This window comes from Marmota flaviventris, unplaced genomic scaffold, assembly GCF_047511675.1.
Source record: "Marmota flaviventris isolate mMarFla1 unplaced genomic scaffold, mMarFla1.hap1 Scaffold_49, whole genome shotgun sequence".
NCBI lineage: Eukaryota > Metazoa > Chordata > Mammalia > Rodentia > Sciuridae > Marmota > Marmota flaviventris.
In genome coordinates, this window is record NW_027288305.1 from 2643374 (window position 1) to 2662843 (window position 19470).

At 44.0% G+C, this 19470-nt stretch overlaps 1 protein-coding gene across 1 annotated transcript in view; it reads left to right on the plus strand.

Annotated features, from left to right (window-relative positions):
* Positions 1-18827, plus strand: part of LOC139704315 (uncharacterized) — a 37657-nt gene extending 18830 nt beyond the window's left edge. Inside the window, exons 2-6 of the mRNA XM_071607272.1 lie at positions 13266-13336; positions 13786-13810; positions 16380-16433; positions 17397-17491; positions 18635-18827. Coding sequence (XP_071463373.1) covers positions 13266-13336; positions 13786-13810; positions 16380-16433; positions 17397-17491; positions 18635-18643 — 254 coding nt within the window. The 3' untranslated portion in view covers positions 18644-18827. The remainder of the gene's footprint in view (positions 1-13265; positions 13337-13785; positions 13811-16379; positions 16434-17396; positions 17492-18634) is intronic.
* Positions 18828-19470: the final 643 nt, after the last annotated feature.

Below are 19470 nucleotides of genomic sequence, written 5' to 3' on the forward strand. Positions count from 1 at the left end.
ATTCCAAACACCCCAACATACCCCATGATTCCATTCTCTCCAAATCTCTGAACACCAAAGATTATGACCCTAAATTCTGACGTAGACATCATGAACATACACATACATTCTAAAATCTGAAAATGCACAGATCCAACACATAATAGTAAGACAACATCCTAACTCCTCTCAAATGCATTCACAATAGTCATGTTCACAATAGTCCACAATGCCAACAACACCTACAGACGCACCACTAAAACCCTAAACACATGTCCTGCCAGAAAGGTACTCATCCAACACTGACCAAAGAAATCACTCAGAAAATATTTACACATGACAACCAAACAGTCCCACACAAGAGAATTTATGGTGTCTTGTTTCATATCCTTTCCATACCTATACACATGAAACACATGAAAGCACAAAGTCCTGGTGCTAGAGGGACAAGTTCTTGTGTTCTCTCTCTCTCTCTCTCTCTCTCTCTCTCTCTCTCTCTCTCTCTCACACACACACACACACACACACACACACACAGAACATTACATATATAATCTGAACACTGACACACCCAGTTCAAGGATATTATCTTGTGGGCCCTGCACACAGAGGTAGAGGGGTGAAGATGCCGATTTCAGGCACATACCTTGTTGTTGAAAATGTAAGAAAATATAAAAGTGCAAAGGAAAGAGCACATTCCCTCCTATAAAACTGAAAGGTACTTGCCAGCCACGCAATAACTGCTCAATATAGAGAAAAACTCTTCAAATAATAAGAGAGTACTCTCAGATAATGCTTCTGGAGATGAAGGTACTCTGGGACATTTAAGGGGTTTCTAAAAGAGAGAATCACCCCTAATAGATTCTTTTGAGTATCCACTGTCAGCCCAGATGGATGTCTTCTAGCTGGAAAGCCAGACCATTGTGCAATGTGTGTTCCCATGCTAGGGCTGGGCATGTTCACCTGGGATCCTCCCTAAGCCACATCAGCTGCAATTTCTGAATGGGGTCTGCAGTGTTCTCACACAAGAGGCCTTTGGCATCCTTACATGCCCAAATTCTAACCTGAAGATATTACTGGCATGTTTGTTGCTCAAAAAATTAGTGAGTAAATTGTCAGCTTTTCTGTGTTACATTCAGACAGAAGGGGTGAATCTGGTTAGAGGAAGTTCTGGGGCCTCTTATATTTTGGATAGCAGCTGTCCTAATCACTTTCCAAACCTGTGATAATATACCTGAGATCACCACATTCAAAGGAGCAGAGATTTATTTTGGCTCATGATTTCAGAGATTAGAGTCCATGGTCACTTGGCCCTCTTACCTCTGGACCTGTAGCAAAGCAGAACATCTTGCCAAGAGTGTATGACATAGGAAAACTGACCACCTCATGGCTGCTAGGAGGCAGAGAGAGAGACAGAGACAGAAGTGCATTAGGGTCCCAGTACCCCATCAGTGGCATATCCTCAATGAGGTAATTTTCATCAAATGGGCCCCACTTTCCACAAGCTTCCAACACCTCTCAATAATGACTTCAGCTGGGAACAAGATGTTTTAGAGGTGAGCCTTTGAGGAACACCAAATGTTAATGCCAGAACATCTATCCCTTGTCCCCAAAAGCTCATGTCTGTCTCACAGCAATAAATAATTAAAAATAAATAAATAAACAAGCATTTGGACTCCAAGAGTCCACAAATATCAACAGTGCATTCTCAATAGTTTTTGTCCAATGTCTCTTCTGAGACTCAAGGGAACACAGTGATGCTGAACCCTGAATTGAACGTTTTTTTTTTCCTGCAATTCTCTTCTTTTTAATTCATGAGTATAGCTTTCTTTTCTCCCCACACCCTCAACCCTATCTTAATGACTAACCATAGAGTCAGTTAAAAGCACTAAAGTCAGTTAAAAGGGCCCTTGCACTGGGCACTCCACCTTACTATATCACAGGAAATGTCCAAATTAAAAGGTATTGGCAGAAGTGTACAAAAGACACTGACTAGGAGGGAAACCAGACACACACACCTTCAGAATTGCAAGCATATAAAAAATCACATTATCTTAGATTCACAGGTCTGGGATGTATCAGGGTCCACTGGACCCAGATATAACCCACAGAATCCCAACTTCTTTAAATAACAGTTTTTTAAGAGAGAGAGAAAGAGAGAGAGAGAGAGAGAGAGAGAGAGAGAGAGAGAGAGAATTTTCTAATATTTATTTATTAGTTTTGGGCAGACACAACATCTTTATTTTTATGTGGTGCTGAGGATCGAACCTAGCGCTGCACACATGCCAGGCGAGTGCGCTACCACTTGAGCCACATCCCCAGCTCCTTAGTGACATTTTTTAATATATATTTTTAGTTGTCTATGAATATTTATTGATTTATATATGGTTCTAAGAATTGACCCCAGTGCCTCACACATGCCAGGCAAGCTCTCTACCACTGAGCCATGACCCCAGACCCCTCTAAAGGACAGTCTGTCAACGCTAGTAAACTGTGCTTGTGTCCACCTGCCCAAGACTGAGAGGACGATTCCACATAACACGCTGTATACACTTTCACTCAGAAGTACTAAGCAAGATGAAACCAGGAGCTAACCATTCATCTCTGAAATGCTGAATTGTTCCCAATGAAGCCTTTTCCTCTCCCTCCTCTCTGCCTCTTCAGTTACTGACTTTCATGAGTGGAAGCAAAGCAGCAGAATCAAACCTTTTGTAGCTGCATTGGCTGCAATCCTCATTAATAATCAAAAAGAAAGTTAACACATTTCAAAGATACAACTACACAGGGGAAACACAACTAGCCCCAAAGGGAAGAAGAGGACAGTAGTAAGGAGGAAACTGAAAAAGCACAGCAGGGCACACGTTAAGTCTAGTGCTCCATTAAGTCTAGTGCTCCAGGTGGGAAACTAGGGCACCTGATGGTGTAATATGGCTCCCCTAGAGCTTGAGCCTCCTTACCCTCCAGCCTGGTCTGATGTGGGACCACTCCCTAGAGCTTCTGTGCTCACTGACTTTCACTTACCTGAGAAGGTGTTCATAGGCCTGCCACTGCTCACCTACTGAGCTCTCCACCACAACACTGGCTCCACTCTCATAGTTTGATAAATCACTGTTTCTGGGGTTACTGGGTTGCACTCTGAATGTGATAGGCACATCCTGGTCACCAGCCTTTCCTCTGAAGTATGAATGCAAACCTTCACAACTCCTCAACTCTTCACTCTGTAAGCCTGATAACCAGCATCACATGGACAATACCAAGGTCAGCTGGGAATGAGGACATAGCCAGACCCACCTAGACCATGGCCTCTGTGAGCCGATATGATGTTAGTTACACAGCAAAATGAATCTGGACATAGGATTCTGAGGCTGCCTTTTGCAAGCAGGGCACCCTGATAATCTCTCCACAAGTCATTGAGCCTGCTAAGGGTGGTGTCCTTCCCATTCCTGAGATGCCTAAAGGTGGCTTCTGTGTAATGGAAGTAATCTCTTTACCAACCACACCATCCTTTGCCCCAACATTACAAAGTTTTCTTTTCTGGAGAACCTGCAAGTATTTTCAATCTTTCTACCCTGGCTTTTGCTCCTGAGCCCCATGGTATATCAGGCTGAAAGCAGCTAGAAATACCCAGGCCATATCTCAAATGCTGTACTGCCTTGAATATTCCCTGCTGGATAAATTAGTCTGTGTTTTAGTTGCCTTTTACATCACTGTGGCAAAAAAAAAAAAAAAAAAAAAAAAAAAAATCTAACAACAACAATTAGAGCAGGACAAGTTTATGTAGCTCATAGTTTCAGGTCTCACTCCACTGACCACCAACTCCATAGCTCTGGGGCCAAGGTGAGGCAGAACATAGTGGGGGAAGTGTAAGGAGTGGGAAAGCAGCTCAGCATACGGCAATGAGGAAGCAGAGAGAGAACTCTGCTCACCAGGGACAAACTATGAACCCCAAAGGCATGCTCCCTCTGATTGACTACTTCTAGGTCTACCCTACTTGCTACAGTTACCATCCAGTTAGTCCATACCAGTGGATTAATGCACTCATTAGGATTAAGCTCTCAAAACCCAATCATTTCACCTCAAAACTTTCCTGCATTGTCTTACACCTGAGCTTTCCAGACAACTCATATCTAAAGTATGACCATCTCTTACCTTTAAATAAGCCTCCCATGAATTCTATGGACATGTGCAATGTAGGCCAATTCTTTTTTTTTTTTTTAAAGAGAGAGAGAGTGAGAGAGAGAGACAGAGAATTTTTTAATATTTATTTATTTATTTTTCGGCAGACACAACATCTTTGTTTGTAGGTGGTGCTGAGGATCGAACCCTGGCCGTACGCATGCCAGGCGAGCGTGCTACCACTTGAGCCACATCCCCAGCCCTATGTAGGCCAGGTCAGGTGCAAAAGAAAATAAAAAGGGGACACACACCCTCCAGGGACTCGGGTGGAAACGGAAATGAAGGGTTCCATTGGCGTTGGTCTGTGGCTCCTCTCCCCCACCCACCCCCATTTTCTATTCTTTGTAAGAAATTATGATCCCCCCAAACATGAAGCCCCTTGCAGCACAGAGGTCAGCCTGGAGAGGGGTCCTGGTCCCTCCAGTCCATCGACCCTGTGCTTTGGGCAAAATGGGCACCTGGGTCCAGGTCAGCCTTCCCAGGCCTGATGCCCTGATTCACGTCTCTGTCCCCAGCCCAATTCCACCCCTCCTGAAATGAATCGGTTCATTACTAACTATCTCTGAGCTTGGAGGGGACCCAACGGCACCTTCACTGCTGTCCCAGTGTGACAATGATCAGGACCCACCTGCACAACCCTTGGAAGGACAGGAGTGAGGACATCAGGTTGGTCCCACCCCATCCACGGAGCACCCTGTGTGGGCCAGGCTGTGTGCCAGGTGCGGAGGGGACAGTCAGGAGCCAGACCGTCAGGCGAGAGTCCTGGCTTTGGAGAAAATGGACAAGAATCAACAGCGTGGATACCTTAAAAGGAGACTTTCTAAAATATTCTGTTTTTAGTTGTAGTCAGACACAATACCTTTATTCTACTTATTTATTTTTGTGTGGTACTTAGACTTGAACCCAGGGCATTGCACGTGCTAGACGAGCACTCTATCATGGAGCCATGACCCATCATGAGGCTTCAAGTGCCCCCATAACTCAGCCCGGCCCTGCGGGATGACCCGCCCAGTTCCCTGGCAGAGTGGCCCATAACCCCCTGGAGTCCATGGATTGATTATGTTTATTTATTGGGATTTGGTGAAATATACCTGGTCCCCAGAGGCCTCGGGATGCGGGGACATGATTTTGAAACACAGGTCGTTGGAGGGAAGGAGAATTATAAGGCAGAGTCCCAGCTCAACTCTCCCAGAGAGCAGGAGGGATGCCACTGTCATTAATGACCAGAGTCAATGTGGTGTCACAGGAGTCACGTGGAGAAGTCCCGAGCAGAGGCTGGCAAGGTCCCCAACCCCAGTTCCATGTCCCCAGCAGGCTGACTCCACACCAGCCCTTGGAACTCACTGTTCCCTCTGCCTGGTCCTCTGTTCCCTGCAGCCCTGACACCAGGCTCTTCTCCTGATGGGGTCAGTGCTGAGACCAAGCAGCGTGTACTCCTGGAGGGCTGTCCCCTCCGCCCTCCTGACGCTGTCCCCTTCTCATAGAAGTCTTGTCACCACCCCATTGCTGAACATAAGTGTGGACTTGGCTACTGTTTCCTCCCCAGAGAGTGGAAGCCTTTGTCCCTCTCTGTCACCTCTGTGTTCCCAATGCTGAGCTTCAGGCAGGCACAGAGTAGGAGCGCAGGGCACACGGTGTTTGTTGAATGAGTGAGTGAGCGGGGTCACCGAGGGCTGTGGCAACCCCTGGCTCCTGTTCTCCCCTCTTCTTCTGCGGTCAACCCCAGAAACCGTGCAGGTCACTCTCAGGACATATGGGGACACTGAGGTTCCGCGTGTCCTGAGGCCACACTGTGTGCGGTGGCAGGGCAGATACCAGGACCCAAGTGGCAGAGCGGAGACAAGAGGAATTTAGAATCCCACCCAATGATCTGGGGCCTGGGCTCTGTCCCATAACTTGGCCTCTCAGAGACTCGATCCCCTCCTCTGTAGAATGGGGACAGTGCCATCAGACCTGGGGAACACACAGTAGGTGCTCACCAAACGGTGTCACAGGGCAGATCCACCTTGAGTGCTGTGTCGTTTGTAGCCTATCATTCCCCCTGACCACAGGTTTCCAGAGAGATCGCCTCCGAGAGAGCAGGCCCCTCAGAGGCACTGGTCACCCGAGGCAGGCCAGCCAACAGGGGTCCTGATGGTGACCCTGAGCTCTCTGTCATTTCTCCTGTGATGGAGGCTCCTCCATCTGTAAAATGGGACAGCCAGGGCTGGGGTCACCTTGCAAACCCCGGGGTGGGCGGGGAAGATGGTTGGGGACGGCATGGCGGGCGGATGAGAGAAGAGAGAAGGTGGACGGCTGAGTGGACAAATGGGTGGGTAGACGGATGGATGGGTGGATAGACAGACAGATGGACTGATGGATGGCCAGATGGACGGGGGTGAGTGGGTGAAGCAGTGGGTGTGTGACTGGGTCCATGTGTGTGGGGTGAAAGGGTGGACCTGGGGACGGACAGGAGGACAGGTGAGGGGCGGTGCCTTGGTCTGCATGGTGGTGAGTGGGACTGGGTGACCTGGGGGTGGGCGCATGAGGTGGCAGTGAGTTCCCCCCAAGGCCGTCTCTCCCTCGCACTGCAGTGGCCCCATTTTTCAGAAGAGAAAATCAAGGCCAGTGAGGGAGTCTGCTGTCGAGGGTCCCCACAGGGCTGGAAAGGAACCCAGGCTGCCAGGGCCCCTGTCCCCAGCAGTCAGTCCCCAACTCTGGTCACACCCACCCCTGGGAAGCCAAGGTCCCGTCCATGGTACTGCGGCAGGGATGAAATGGGCCCAGAAAAGCCAACCGGGCTGAGGCTGGGGTACACACTTGGCCTCCCCGCACATCGCGGAGGTCCTGCCTGAGCCTGTGGGGACCACCCGTCCCTGCCAGGAGCTCCCCATCCCCTGCCTGGCTCATTCTGTGAGGCGACCCGGGGCCTGGGAGAGCCCTGGGCACCAGATCCTGGCGCAGAACCCAGAGCGGAGGTGGGAGGCAGGGAGGCCGGGAGGCCCTCGCTCACCTGCCGGGGGAGTTTTCCCTTTTAAATAAACAGACCTGCGGCTGGCCGGCCAGTTCTCTCCCGTATTTCAGAGCAACACTTATGTACTGATGGCTGTGCATTGTCATGTGAACGGGAGCTGGAATCCTCCTTGGCACAGTGATGGGGGAGGAAGGTCAGAAGACGAAGGATCACACTCAAAAACTGAGAATCACCTTTGTTTTGTATTCACCCATGATGAGAACCAATCACCACCACAGAGAAGGGCAGAAAACTAAAGGTCAGGTCCCTCTCTGGAAACATGAATCCACACAACTGACAGTCGTTTACTGAATGACTACTATGTGCCAGGCAAAACTAAGCACCTACTATGTGCTGGGCTCTCAAGTTACAGAGGCAAGCAGAACCACATTCCTGACCCAGCCCTGTCCCCAGAAGAGACCCCTGTTCGCTGTCCCTTGCTCTACCTTCCCAGAAATGAGCTAGGTGATCTCTGCCTCAGCCTCCTGAGGAGCTGGGATTACAGGTGGAGGCCACACGCATGGGCTGATTGTCATTTGTGTGTCTGTTTCCCCCACCCCAGGGTCATAAGCCTCTTCAGGAGTCACCTATACCTTATGCACCTCTTCCCATGTCCAGCAGAGGGACTGGTGTGAGGTAGGTATGTGATAGACATTCTACCAATGAATCAGTGGATGGTGAATCAGTGGATGGTGAATCAGTGGACGGTGAATCAGTGGATGGAGGGGTGGCTGAGGCTTGACTTTCCACCCCTGTCCTATGCTGCACCAAACTCTCCTTCATGGTCCATCCAGGGTTTCACTGCTGAACAGTTAGGGCACATTTCAAGGCTCTAAATGCTTTCACTCAGATAATACCTGGCAGGACTATAGGCAGAAGACTTCAGGATGCAACTTGAGTCCTTTTTTTTATTTTTTTAATTTTTTATTGTGGGTTGTTCAAAACATTACAAATTTCTTGACATATCATATTCCACACTTTGATTCAAGTGGGTTATGAACTCCCACCTTCACCCCATACACAGATTGCAGAATCACATCAGTTACACATCCATTGATTTACAAATTGCCATACTAGTGTCTGTTGTGCTCCGCTGCCTTTCCCATCCTCCCCCCTCCCCCCTCTCCACCTCTCCCCTCCCCTCCCCTCCTCTCTCTCTACCTCCTCCACTGTATAACCCTGAGGGTCTCCTTCCATTACCATGCAATTTCCCTTCTCTCTCCCTTTCCCTCCCACCTCTCATCCCTGTTAAACGTTAATCTTCTTCTCCTGCTCTTCGTCCCTACTCTGTTCTTAGTTACTCTCCTTATATCAAAGAAGACATTTGGCATTTGTTTTTTAGGGATTGGCTAGCTTCACTTAGCATAATCTGCTCTAATGCCATCCATTTCCCTGTAAATTCTATGATTTTGTCATTTTTTAATGCAGAGTAATACTCCATTGTGTATAAATGCCACATTTTTTTTATCCATTCGTCTATTGAAGGGCATCTAGGTTGGTTCCACAGTCTTGCTATTGTGAACTGTGCTGCTATGAACATCGATGTAGCAGTGTCCCTGTAGCATGCTCTTTTTAGGTCTTTAGGGAATAGACCGAGAAGGGGAATAGCTGGGTCAAATGGTGGCTCCATTCCCAGCTTTCCAAGAAATCTCCATACTGCTTTCCAAATTGGCTGCACCAATCTGCAGTCCCACCAGCAATGTACAAGTGTACCCTTTTCCCCACATCCTCGCCAGCACTTGTTGTTGTTTGACTTCCTAATGGCTGCCAATCTTACTGGAGTGAGATGGTATCTTAGGGTGGTTTTGATTTGCATTTCTCTGACAGCTAGAGATGTTGAGCATTTTTTCATGTACTTGCAACTTGAGTCCTTTAAACACATGATCAATTTCTGCACAGCAATATGGTAAGGAAGTCTAGAAGTCCCCACAAAAAGCTAACCACAAAATTATCATATGAATAAATAATAAAAGTAGGAACTTTCCCCCTCAAAAAATTATTTTTCACAGATGTTCACTGAAAAGGGGGAAATAATCCAAAAGTTCAAAAACAATCAAATGGATAAACAATTGTGGTATATCCATACAATGGAATATTACTCAACCATGAATATGAATGAAGTACTAACACATCCTATGATTACATAAACCTTGAAAACATTATGCTAAGTGAAATAAAAAACACACATGAGGTCAGATATGACATGATTCCATTTCTGCAAAATATACAAGAATTGGGAAATCCAGAGAAAAATAACATAGATCAGAGGTTGCCAGGGCCGAGCGCCACAGTTTTGGAACTTGATAGAGACAGTGTTTGCACCACTCTGTGAATGTGATAAAACCCTATTTTAATTCTGTATTATGTGAATTTTACCTTATTTTTTTAAAGTCCTTAAGCAACAAAGCAATGATGCACCCGGCTCATTCCCTCCCTGCTTCCTGCTGGATGTGGCCTGGCTGACAGAAAGCTGGGTGGGACATGGTCCTGAGCGGCCGTACCAGTTGTTAAGTGGCCATAAAGCCTGGTTCCAAGGAAGGAGCTGCCTCCAGAGTGCAGGTCTGAGCAGGACCCAAATGTCAGAGAGGAAGAGGAGGGAGACAAGGAGAGAGAAAGTAGAGGAGAAAAAGAAAAGGAAGGGGTCCTGAAGGACCTGTGACTCCTGAGGACACCCCACTAACCAACACATTAGTAGGAATTAGGAAAAAAAAGCAGAAAATCAGTGCTGTCCTCCCAGGTGACAATCCATCCCACAGGCCAACTGAGGTCCAGCTGTGGGCCTTTGGGTGGGTTCTGGGAGAAGGAGGCCACCTCCCTGGCCCTGCATGGGGAGCCCCACATTCCTAGGGACTGTCTGGGGTGAGCGAGGGCATCCCATGCTGGGCCTGGGCAATACCTCCTCCTCTGAGTCCCGTCTGCTTCTGGAAAACTTTGTTTTTAATGTTTTTTGTTTGTTTGTTTCAATTTCGTTGATTTCCACTCTGATTTTAATTATTTCTTGCCTTCTACTACATTTGCTGTTGTTTTGCTCTTCCTTTTCTAGGGCTTTGAGATGAAGTGTGAGCTCATTTATTTGTTGTTTTTTTTTTTTTTTCATTTTTTGAGGAATGACCTCCAGGAAATGAATTTCCCTCTTAAAACTGCTTTCATTGTGTCCCATAGATTCCGATATGTTGTGTCTGTATTTTCATTCATCTCCAAGAATTTTTTGATTTCCTCCTTTATGTTTTTTGTAACCCATTGATCATTCAGTAACATATTGTTCATTTTCCATGAGATGTATGATTTTTCCTTCCTTCTTTTATCATTGATTTCCAGTTTCATTCCATTGTAATCAGATAAGTTGCATGGTATGATCTCCACACCTTTATATTTACTAATAGTTGTCCTATGGCATAATATATGGTCTATCTTTGAGAAGGATCCATGTGCTGCTGAGAAGAACGTGTATCCACTTGATGATGGTTGATATTATATATATATGTCGGTTAAGTCTAGGTTATTGATTGTGTTATTGAGTTCTATAGTTTCTTTATTCAGCTTTTGTCTGGAGGATCTGTCCAATGGAGAGAGTGGTGTGTTGAAGTCACCCATAATTATTGTGCTGTGGTCTATTTGACTCTTGAACTTGAGGAGAGTTTGTTTTATGAATGTTGCAGCACCATTGTTTGGTGCATATATATTGATAATTGTTATGTCTTGTTGGTGGATGGTTCCTTTTAATAGTATGTAGTGTCCTTCTTTATCCCTTTTGATTAACTTAGGTTTGAATTTGATTTTATTTGATATGAGTATGGCCACTCCTGCTTGCTTCGGGGGACCATGTGAGTGGTATGATTTTTCCCAACCTTTCACCTTCAGTCTGTGTATGTCTTTTCCTATCATATGAGTCTCCTGAAGGCAGCATATAATTGGATTTGTTTTTTTAATCCAGGTTATTAGCCTATGTCTCTTAATTGGTGAATTTAAGCCATTAACGTTTAAGGTTACTATTGAAATATGGTTAGTACTACCCGTCATTCTTGTTTATTTATTTTATTTAATATGGCTAGTTTTTCCTTTTTAGTTATTTTTTTTCCTTCCCTTTACTGAGTTACCTCCCACTGTTAGTTTGGGGTGCTGTTTTTCAATTCCTCTTCTTGTAGTGTTTTGCTCAAGATGCCATGCAGTGCTGGTTTTCTGGCTGCGAATTCTTTTAACTTTTGTTTATCATGAAATATTTTAATTTCATTGTCAAATCTGAAGCTTAATTTTGCTGGATACAGTATTCTTGGATGGAATCCATTATTTTTTAGCATTGGAAATACGTTGTTCCTGGATCTTCTTGCTTTCAACGTCTGTGATGAAAAATCAGCCGTTAACCTAATTGGTTTACCCCTGAATGTAATTTGCCTCCTTTCTCTCATAGCTTTTAATATTCTCTCCTTGTTCTGTATGTTGGATATCTTCATAATTATGTGTCTTGGAGTTGGTCTATTACGGTTTTGAGTGTTTGGGGTCCTGTAGGCTTCCAGGATTTGGCAATCCATTCCCCATCTTTCATATCTGGGAAGTTTTCTAGGATTATTTCATTCAATAGATTGTTCATTCCTTTGGTTGGAACCTCTATACCTTCTTCTATCCCAATGACTCTCAGGTTTGGTTTTTTTATGACATCCCATATCTCTTGGATAGATTGCTCGTGTCTTTTAAGCATCCTTTCTGTGTTGACTATATTCTTTTCAAGTTGATAAACTTTGTCTTCATTATCGGATGTTCTGGCTTCTACTTGATCTAGTCTATTTGTAATATTCTCGTTTGAGTTTTTAATTTGGTTTATGGTTTCCTGCATTTCTAGGATTACTGTTTGGTTTTTTTTTAAATCTCTATTTCCTGATAGAGCTCGTTCTTTGACATTTGAATTTGCTTATTTAATTCGTTTTCAAAATATACTTTCATTGTTTGAACTTGCTGTCTAAAGTCTTCTCTAAGATTCCATTCCATCGGAATTAGGTATGCCTTGACTTCTTTCTCTGTCCATTTTTCTGGTGCCTCTAGGTTCTCCTTTGTATTTTAGTTGTCCTGCATTGTTTGTGCTCCTTTTTTCCCTTGTTTTTTTCATGGTGCTCAAGTTACTTTCCAACTCTGTTTGACTGCTGTGTTTCTGTTTTCTCCTTTAAATTTGTTTTGGTTTTTATAGTTCCACTATCTCTACTTTGTGTTAGGAGACAATATTTAGAGATGTTGGATTTAATTGTCATTTAAGGTAAATTCATTGGTTTCATTAAAGGCCTTCAGATTTTGATGGCATATAGAGATCTGAGGTTTGGACTTAGGATTTTATGTTAAGGTCTTGTGATTTGATTGTATGGAGGTTAGTATATGTTAGCTTCTTTGGGGGGTTACTCAAATGCAGGCGGATATTAACAAGAAAATAGACAGGAGTACTTGGGGGTATTTAAGGGCTTAGGCAGACTATAGACTTATTCGTAGTATTCATCTGTTTGCATTTAGTAAGTTATATGTAGTCTGGTTGTTCATGCTGTTTTATTGTGGCAATCTGTCGGAACCTGGCAATGGTGACGTCAGCTCTCCAAGATGGTGGCCGCTGGCTTCCTTGGTGGACTTTCCGTTGTGGGGGATAGAACTGGACTGCTTTCTTACCCCGAACTCAGCCCAGAGCTCAGTGAGGGCACAGCCGGCAGGACTCCACAGAATCCGTAGCGCCGTTTCTCTCTGCTTGCTGGTCGCTTCTCGGTGGCACCCCCCCCCCCATCTGTAGCTGCAGGGTGGGCCGCAGGGCGGGTGGAGGATCAGTCAGCCTGGATCTCTGGTCGCACAGTTGGCTCGCATTTGAGACTCAGTAACTGGTCCTCGGTGATGGAAATCCTTCCTCTAGTTTTTGGTGCACCCCAATTTTGCTGGAAATTCCTAACAAGATAGCTTTTTGTCGTTCTAACCCTGTATTCACCTGTGAAGTGATGCGGTACACGGGGTGTGATGCACTCTATTCGCGGCCATCTCTCATTCTTGTTCTTATCTTTGCTGTATATTTTCACTGATGTCCATATCAAGAAATACCCTGAACTATTCATAAGCCTTAAATCAGTATACTAATCATTATTCTGCATCCTCCTAGTTCCCCCAAATGACATGGTGGAGTTCATTCCTGGAGAAAGCATGGGTCAGGAGGCCCCATCAAAAGCCATGGTAAGATTGCTTATCTTCCTCTGAAATCCAAGTGTTGCTCTTTAGTTTCTCTTTCTCTTGTAATATGATATGGTTTCCTGGAGATGACATATACAATTTCCTGAGTGTGCAGATTCTCATCAGGGTGTCTGTTGCCAAATGAGACCTCACTGAAGGCAACATTAACAAGAAACAGTATAAACTACAAACTGTATGATAACAAGCTTTGTGCCTGGCTATGGTTTTCCCTCCTGGCCATCGAATTCCTTAATTATCACCTAATATAGACCTGTGACACAAATCCCCTAGAAAAGCTTGTGTCATTTGGTGAGAGTACATTTGCTATCTGTTCCCTTGATTTGCCCACATTCTCATTGGATATTCTAATGTCACCAAGTAAACAAAAGACTTGTGCACACAGGACAGAGCATGGCTTGATCTTCATAGTGACTCCTTTTCTGTATTTACAGGAGGATTCAAGAGGATCCATAATTGGTATGTATCCTGACCTCACTCTCTTCCTGTTGCAAAATGTAGATGATGCCAAGGGTCAGAGAGTCTTCCTTCCTTTTGAGTGCAGAGTCTCAGTGATTCCACTACCTCCTTGAGAATGAGAAGTGAGGGGTTTGTGGTCTAAATTGATTAAAAAAAAATCTATGGCCATTCTGCATATTTCCTTGAAGCACCTGTGTGAGTTGAGCAAAGTGGTTAGGTCAATGAGAGTTTTATACATGTGTCTCTGTGTGCATTCATGCAACATGATTCTGAGTGTGACTTTGTGTTCGTTTTTGCACAATTGTTTGTTTCTCTAGATATATACATGCCAACATGCCAATGTGCACATGTTTAAACAAAAAAAGCCATCTCCATTAGATCATGATATTGTATATGTGTAAATAGATCAAACTGTAAACTTTCCATGTGTGCAGTTAATTCCGCACCAATCCCTCAATTAACATGCAAAACATATCCCATCAATACCCAGAAAATTTTCACGACACTCTATAAAGAAAAAGCTCCATTTCATTCCTGTCACTGCACCAGTAGCAACTTCATTTAATAGCAAACCTCACCTGTCAGTAGGTCCTATATTTAATCAGTGCATGTGATTGTTCACAACACTTCACTCATGAAAATTTTTCACGTTCATATACATTTTTTGTGAGAGGTGTCAGAATTCATCTTCCAATCCCCATTCTAGGCACAAGTTTCTGGACAGGGCCAATCCTTAACAGTGACCCTCAGGTCCAACAATGCACTATGCTCACTTATGGTGGGCATCTGAGACAGAGGAGATGCACAGGCCAGAGATTACTGTAGCTAAGGAAGGTCTTATTTTGCATGTTCCAACTGACACTGAAAGCTACCTTATTGGGTCTTTTTGTAGACACTACTTTGTAGAAACATGTTTTAACTGAATGGATTTTCATGGGTCCTGATCAGCACAATTGCAGCTCATCTAGTTACAGAGCAAAAGGTGGGCTCTAGTGAAGGTCCAGCTCAGCACAGCAGTGGTGTCCGATCCCTAGTTTAGGTCTGTGCTGCCCCCTGTGTGGCCTGCAGGATATCACATTGACAGTATATATGATAGGTCTTCATACGGTCAGTCTCAAATGCTGTCTAGGTCCTTCTATTCATACATACATGGATACTGACACTGACTGGTCACTGTGAGGGTAGAACCACTGTGGTCATCATTCCTTCTCATCCCTGAACTCCCCCCTGGGCAGAGTGTCTTCATCTTAGTCCATGACATCATTTGATAAATGCAACTGTGTGCTAAGATCTCACTTGTTCAACATGTGGGGCTCTACGATGAACCATGTATCCACCTGGGATCTGACCAGGACCAGCCAGAATCAGTAGGGAAGTTAAGAAGATAGCATTGTGTCCAAGCATTTCACACACATTTCTTATGAGCTCTAGGTGGGATGTGCTTGACTTTGAGGGGAGCCATCTGGATCTTAATGTTGACTTTGTTTATGTCGATTCCTCAGGCCCTCAGAGAGTTCCTGGCACTTTTCACTTTTGCATGACACCACAGTCTACTTATAAATGAGGAGTATGAGGAGTGAGAACATGCTAGCAAACTGCTGTCCAAGGAAACCCAGGGGAAGGAAATTCTTGTCTGCTTCATCTTTGAACTCCTGGTCTTGGCCATCCAAAATAACATTATTTTTAATTTTATTTTAATTTTAATACGAAACTTTCAAAGTGGCCAGTAGACCCATGTGCATAAAGCAGAGAACATTGTCATTCTCTTCTGGGCCGCTGCTCTGATGATGGCACAGTGTATGTTCTGTGAGTTTATATTCATGAAACTGTTGGCATCACAGTTTGCATGTCAGCTTGGTCTGTTTCAATGAGAGAGGGATAATGTTCCAATGGAAGAAAGTAGTTAAAATTTGACTCCTTACAGCTCCACTCTCTCATTAGAAGGTTTGCAATTGTTTGCAGCATGCTGTTTGAGGCCTCTGACTCCCCAGAACTCAGAGAGTGTCTGAGAACCCAGAACAGAGATGAAGATGATCCTGACTATTAATATTAGTATCACTATATTTTTCTTTCCAATAACGAAACCCATAAATTGAATAAATTATACAGGTGGGTGTGTTTAGCTTACAGTTCTGGACATACAAGAGCATGGCACTGGCAAACACTTGGCTTTAGTGAATACTCTCTTAGCTGCATTGCATGATTGGTGGTGTCAGCATGGATGCAGGTGCAGGAGAGAGACATCACATTGGGAGACACGAAGCCAGCAGGGATCAGTTGATTCATTTGCTCTTCTTATATAACAGGATCTAACAAGGGTTTGAGAAATCTATATTCTTACTTCTGACTCTCATACCATCAAATGTCCTCAACACCTCCAAGCAGACCCTTCCTCACACAGATTTCACAAATCTCATCGTGGCCATACTGAGGACCAAGCCTCAATCACACAATTCAGTGTGGGATAAAAAAAACATCCAACCCTAGCAACCATCATAAGCTTAGTTGTGTAGAAGAAAGAATGAGTCAATCTTAAGTAACTCTGTTGATGGTCTCTGTGTCTCTAAAGGTTGGACATGGAGCAAAGATTATGATTCAAGCTGTGACGAGGAAGAGCCTGCAGGTAGGAACAGCCCTTGGGGTATGACAAAATGGGAAAGGTTTCATGGTAAGATTTGAGTTCACCTACTCATGTGGGAAATGAGGAATGGGAATAAAATAGAAAAAAAAAACAGAAATATGTATTATTTTCATAAAAGAAGAGTTAGTAGACCTTCTGACATCCTGTTCATAAGAAGACAACTTTTGCTTTGCCAGGTAAACACAATCTTCCATGTTAAGTCCCATTCTGTCCTAAATTTGCCTCTAATAAACATCAAGTAGCTTGGCTTTCATTATTGATTATTTTTTGGCATTGTGCATGAAAGAAATAAGATCTGCACTTTAGGTTTGACCCACAATGGAAAGAATCTAGTGGGACGTACTTTCTTAGAAGCACTTTGCAAACCTGTAATTGAAGCTCTCACTAGTGATAAGCAGTGAGTAAGAAGTCACAATTCCCCTCTGATTGTTATCCTTTTAGAGCAGCACTTTCTCTTCTGTGTTTTGTCTATTTCTGGTTGAAAATGAACTCCCAAATGTGGGCAACTTAAAGAAAATTGTTTATGTGCTCCCTGGACAGGCCACTGTGTTCTCCTGTAAAAGAGTGGGGAGAAGTTCCTCCTTGAACATGTTTCTAACCTCCAGTCTTCGTCTAATTCCCAAGCCCTGGGACTAGGAGGAAAATCTGAATTTGCTTGTATTTAAGAGGCCTAAGTCCAGAAAATCAGGGAGACTGTGGCTGCCTCTTGGAGGAACAGGATGAAACAGAATCCCTACCAAGTACAATGGCAGAATGTGAACTGGAAAAGAGCTCTTGGGATGCTAGATCTATTTCTCATTGCAGAGGTGAGGTGATGGAGGCCAGGAGACAGGAATGCAGACAAGAAAAAGAATGGAGAGCTTTGACTGTGGGTTCTAGAACACCAGGAAGAGGAGTAACTTAAGTTCTCACCTTGACTTTAACTCTGCCTTTCCTTTTTCTAAGGCCACATCATCACCATCACGGCCATGGTCCACAGAGAAAACACAGAAAGTGATTCAGAGGATGAGAAGGAGGAAAAAAGGACAAGAAATCTGCAAGTAATTGATTTTCTATTGGTTTCTCTTAATTATTCTTTCTTATGTAAAGACTCTGTAGATTTTCCATGTTTCATCTTTCCCACATTTTATGACTTTTCTAAAGGTGCTTTCCTCATCCAGATCTTTGAGGTCCTTGGACCTTCAATGTCTGTTCAATCTCTCTGCACTAACATTCTTAGTCTTTCCCTACTTTTTTTTTTTTACCACAGGCAACACCACTGAATCATGCTGAGTAATACTGCATACCCATACACTGAGTTTGAGTTGTAGGGAGCATCAGAAATACTGAGTTGTTGCCTGATACATGAGACACAAACAATCTGGTTCTGTTTTACCGACCACTGAATAGCTGGGTTCTCCTGCCTTTGCTGGCTCTGAGCATGCATGAATGTATCCTTCCTTTCCTAGGTCAAGATTACACAATTGGAATGTAGGTCCCCTAACATGAATTGTTTCCAGGGGCCCTCTCCTGTTTTAATATGTGGGCTCAATGCAACAAAGGCAATAAAGCAGTTTAGGAAGAGGAAATGTGAGTCTGGAAAGAATGGGAAGGAGAGCAGAGGTCAAATCAGTCCACATATTCTCCTTTGCTTTCTTAAGTTTCTTTGTTGCACTTTGTTGCAATCCATAAGAATCAATTAGAGCACTGAAGGTTCCATAGTTGCATGTGACCATGGCCATGCAAGGGAAGGTACAATTTGGTTAAAATCAGTGCAGGAAGCTCTCTGAGGAATGGCACTACAGAGGGTAGGGCTGGAGGAGCCAGGGTCCTTGCTCCACCCTGTATCATCACAGATGCTGCTCTTCAGGGTCCCAGATGTATGCTACTCAGCCTTTACACCCAAATGTCCTAGAGAACTCTTCCCATTGCCTCATGTTCACTCTCTAGGGAAGCAGCCTCAGAAGGTTCTGAAGGTGAATATCCATGAGAATTTCCTCCTGAGGACATTCATAGACACTCCTCCCACAGACAACACCCTCAGCTGAGGGCAGCATACCAGCCTCAGTGCTCCCTGCCCAGACCCCAGGAGAGATCAGGGCCCAAGTTCATCTTGCATTTCCTGAGGACAATTGTGGTCCTGGCCACTCTCTGTGGCCACTAACTCATGCCAAGTGACCTTTTTACCTTGTTCTGTTTTATAGACCCCATAAGACACCTGGGAGAGCAGAGATTTTGGCCCTGGGACACAGGAGAGATGATACCTGCAGTGCACAGCAGCTGAAATTAACCTGTAAGACTCGGAGCAGGAGCTTGTTTTTCATTTCCAAAGACATAACTGTCTATATTGTATGGAATTTGCAGACTTATATGTTCTTTGTTTAATAATTTTAATATTAGTAATTCATGTTAAATTTTTATATTAAATTATATTTACTTGGTAACAGTTGCTTTTTAAATTCATTCTGTAAAATAAAACACACTTGGGAAAAGAGGTGGGAGGGAAAGTGAGGGAGAAGTGGAATTGCACAGAAGATGGAAGGAGACCCTCATCGTTATACAGAATACATGTATGATGATGTGAGGGAAAAAAGAAGTGTGTCACATTAGATTGGGTAGAGAGAACTGATGGGAGGGGAGGGGAGGGGAAGGAGGGAAAGGAAGGTCAGCAGAATAAAATAGACATTAGTATTGCTGTATGTATATACATGACTGCATGACCAATGTGATTCTGCAACCTGTACACTCAGAAAAATGAGAAATTATACCCCATCTTATTCAAAAATATGATATGTCAAGATCATTGTACTGTCATGTTTAACTAATTAAAACGAATTTTAAAAACACACACACTAAAAGAGGAATATGTTCCTGAGGCAGATCTTGATGAATTACAAAGATTTTACCTGGTAACTTCCATAACCATCACTCCTCTCCTCTCATACCCCTCAGTTTGCTTTTTTGGTTGTTTTTTAGATTGGTATTATAACATTCACTAAATTATTGATGTGGGTGAATGGATTCAATAAAGAAACAAATA